General features: G+C 31.8%; 1 protein-coding gene across 1 annotated transcript; it reads left to right on the forward strand.

Moving 5' to 3' along the window:
* The first annotated feature begins 2,211 nt into the window (after positions 1-2,211).
* LOC105173488 (uncharacterized) lies at positions 2,212-3,976 on the forward strand. Its single transcript, XM_011095242.3, has 3 exons — positions 2,212-2,451; positions 3,007-3,237; positions 3,595-3,976. The coding sequence occupies exons 1-3, from the start codon at positions 2,374-2,376 to the stop codon at positions 3,742-3,744; spliced, it is 459 nt and encodes a 152-aa protein (XP_011093544.2). The 5' UTR covers positions 2,212-2,373; the 3' UTR covers positions 3,745-3,976.

Below are 3,976 nucleotides of genomic sequence, written 5' to 3' on the forward strand. Positions count from 1 at the left end.
TAACTCTAAAATACAAGAGATAAATGAAAAGGGTTCTGTAATATTATAAATGAGCAAATTATACTGTATGATAAAAAAATAGTAATTTACATCTCTGTATTTTTTTAAAATGAAGTAATTTACCTTTTAGGAAGATAAATTACTTCATGTTCATAAATACAGGGGGGATAAATTCCTGTCTTTTAAAAAATACATAAAGATAATTTGCTATTTTTTTTTATAGGGGGTAATTTGCTCATTTGTAATATTATAAGAAAGTTGCTTACATTTTTTCCTAATTGAAAATGTATAAAAATGAGAGGAAGATCAAGAGTGGTCTTTCATTCTTCTTTTTTTTTTTTTTTGGGGGGGGGGGGGGAGGGGGGGATATGTAAAAAGAAGGAAAAGATTTAGCAAAAGTCTATGAAAATTGCTAAAAGAAAATTAAAAAAAATTAATAATGACCAATTTGTCTTTTTATGGTTTAATTTTGGTATTTCATATTTTTATCCAAAATAAATAACTTGCTAATAAACATGAAATAAAATTTTTACGCAATAATCCAATACTTGATTTAATAAAATAATTACAATATTATAAAATTTTATCACTACACGTCCCAAATTTTAACACGCAATCATTTATATTAAAAATAAATTACATTTAGTATATAAAAATTATATATATATAAATATTAAATAGTTTTTTATCCTATCTCACACGCACATCGAGTAAGATATAACTTCGGATAAATTATATTTTTAGTCCCATTAGTGGACTTGTTTTCAATTTTGGTCCCACATTCAGGTCAATTCGCACATTGAATCCCATATGTGATTTTTTTTTTTTTCAATTGTGGACCATTGAGGGATTTCCGTCCAATTGATAATCGCAACTGTTCTCTCCGTTAGTCAATACAATCAAAATAAGGGTAAATTACACTTTTTGTCCCATAAGTGGACTTGTTTCCAATTTTGATCCCACATCAGGTCAATTCGCACATTTATGTATGAAATCAAAATTAAAAACAAGTCCACTTATGAGACAACAAATATAATTTACCCATATAACCTCTAATGTTTTATAAAATTCTACAATGTAGATGACTCCATTGAAATTCCCAATGAATTTTGACCAAGAATTCCATGCCCTGCCTAAACTCTTACAATATATTATCCTCAAAGCAATATGCAACGCTGACAAGTGATCACACCTCTCTAACATTTATAATAGGGATAATAACATTTTTTTTTCTCCTCAAGTTTTATTTAATACATATGAATTTTTTATAATTAAAAAATTTATATCTAATATTTTTAAAATCAATTTCTAACTAACAAATAGTTCATCTGTAAATCAAAATTTATTGAATTTATTGAAATTAATAAAAAGAATTGAATGAAAATTAATATAAACACTCGATTGACTTATTATAGGTTAAACAAATCTTTTGCGCTTAAACTAGTTTTATAACGGTAAAAGTATATCTCTTTACATGTATTGACGTGTGAAAATGTATAAGGGTTAATTAATTTGATTATAAAAAGAATCATTAACTTGCAATAAATTAGTAATAGGTCAATTGGGATTACATTGAATATACTTTATTAATATCATTAAATTTGATAAATTTTGAACGATGAAGAAATTTATTTATAAGATAGAAGCAAAAATCGAGAATAATAAATATAAATTTTTTAATCATAAAAAATTATATTTAATTACAGCAAACTTTAAGAAAGAAAAATGCTATTATCCTCTTATGATCTATATTAATATAAAAAGAAAAATCCCTCTACACACAAACGACAGTCAATGACCCCACTCCACCAATATTTTGTAAAGTAAAAAATGCATTTCAAGATAAAATAACTAACTTATTCAACTTTTTAAAAGCTACGTTGATTTAATTATTATTTTTTTCTTTGTTTCTTTTTATAATATATTTACTGATTTATATATTTTATTCGCATATAATATATTTTAAAATATAAAAAAATTATTTATTATATGCACGTAAAAACGATAGATACTGTATAAAAAAAACACCCCCACATGCCTGCAAATGCCCAGAGTTCCAATCTTAGAGAGGCGCACACGTGGTGGCCTCCAATACATCTGCATATGCCCTATCAAACGTGTCGTCTCACCACTTACTACAACACCCACAACGAACCACACGTATCACCACTCCCGACATTATTAACTCTATCTCTCTCTTATCATCATCATCATCATCATCATCTTCTTCCTTATATAATAAACACCAAAAACACACACTCTGCGACGATCGATACGAGCAAGAAGATTACTTCGGTTGTCTCTGCCCCTTTTGCTGTCTGTTAACTAGTTTTCGGGAGCACAAACAGAAAAAGAAAAAAAAAAGCTAAGGAAATGATCAACAACACATCTGAAAGAATGACGGGGTTAGAAGAACCAATCCTCTCCAGGCTCAATCGACTTGATAACATCGTAAGTACTCTACATATATATACGTATTTATATACATGTATTTTTACGGTTTGTAGTACTATATACATAGCTTCCATGGCTCGCTATATCTCTTACGTATAATCATACGGCTCTCTATTTTTCGTATCACACCAGAAAAAAGTTTGATCCTTAGTTTCAACTAATTACTATACTTAAAAGAAAAAAGTCGTGGCTAGAGCTTTAGCTACGGCTATATAAACCCAAGGCGAATATTTAGTAACTAACGTTCTCGTTGTTAATCTACTTGGTTCGATGCAAATATTTGCTGGCAACGAAAATTACTTGGTAACGAATTTATCAATAAATTGTTTAAAATATATATGAGGAATTTTACTTATTAATTAGCTCGATGCGCTGATTTTAGCATCGAATGTTATCATAGTTGTTGCTCCATTTTCTTGTAGTAGTATATAGTTCGATTGGCCTAAATTTTGTGTACGTCGGTAATTCAGGCAAGAGCAGTTGGTATGGGAGTGCTTAACTTGGTTTCTTATTTATGTTAAAAATCTTGTTCCTGTATTGGATGGATTTCAGCTGAAACAATTGGAGGACATCCGGAGTGCTGGCCACTCTCCCAAGAGTTCATACGCATCCACCACCTCAAGTGGAACCCTCACAAGCGACGGCCACCCCTTCTCATTGGCTGATTTCTCGCCCGAGGGCTTCGAGAAGCATTGTCGCCCTGTTGATGAGGTGATCATGGAGGTCGAGCGGAAAGGGACGTTGATTGAAAGACTCGTTCACGCAGAGGATCGTATCTTGAAGGTAAAAACTCAAAGATGGGATTATGACTTTGTGGGGATGAGTATATTATACGATCTTTTCAGTGGTATCGGATTTTATTTTTCAGGAAAAATTGAGTTCTTGAGGTGTTTACATAAAAATTAGATGATGATGATGTGCCTATAACAAGCAATACATGATGATCATTTCTAGTTAATTTGAAACCTTTTAGGGTCTTTTCATAATATATCTAAACTTTAGGGATGTCGATGAAGTTTTACTGTGTGATTAGACTTTGACGATGATGTTGGGGGATCGTCGATATTACATGCATACATGTGAATCTTGATAAGGTTAAGGTTGACTTACATTTGTGTCGCGGCTTGTTTTCGTTGTCAGCTGTGTCTGCAGTGGGAAGAAGAGTTAGAGGGTGAGAGGAGCAAAGAACACTCAACAGCATCGGTAGAGAAACCATCTCCGAAGAAGGGTCTGAAGCAATTTGTGAAATCATGCGTTAAAGGGAAAGCGAAGAACAAGAAGAACGGTTGACTCCGGATACGTACTATGTAATATGTTGTGTTGCTAACTCGATCCTTTCTGTGCTGCTTTTTCCGCGCTTCTCTTGTTTGGTGCAACACTGTCGGGATACGGCATATTGACACTTGCTGTGTGGGTGGTGCTCTATTTGTTTTGGTTTTTGGAAGAGAAGTTTGATGAATTTTGTACTGCAAGATAATCATTAGTTGCTTTGTTGATATGGAGTTGCTCTAGGTTGGTGTCA

The sequence above is a fragment of the Sesamum indicum genome, linkage group LG11, assembly GCF_026168435.1.
Source record: "Sesamum indicum cultivar Baizhima isolate 11 linkage group LG11, ASM2616843v1, whole genome shotgun sequence".
Taxonomy (NCBI): domain Eukaryota; kingdom Viridiplantae; phylum Streptophyta; class Magnoliopsida; order Lamiales; family Pedaliaceae; genus Sesamum; species Sesamum indicum.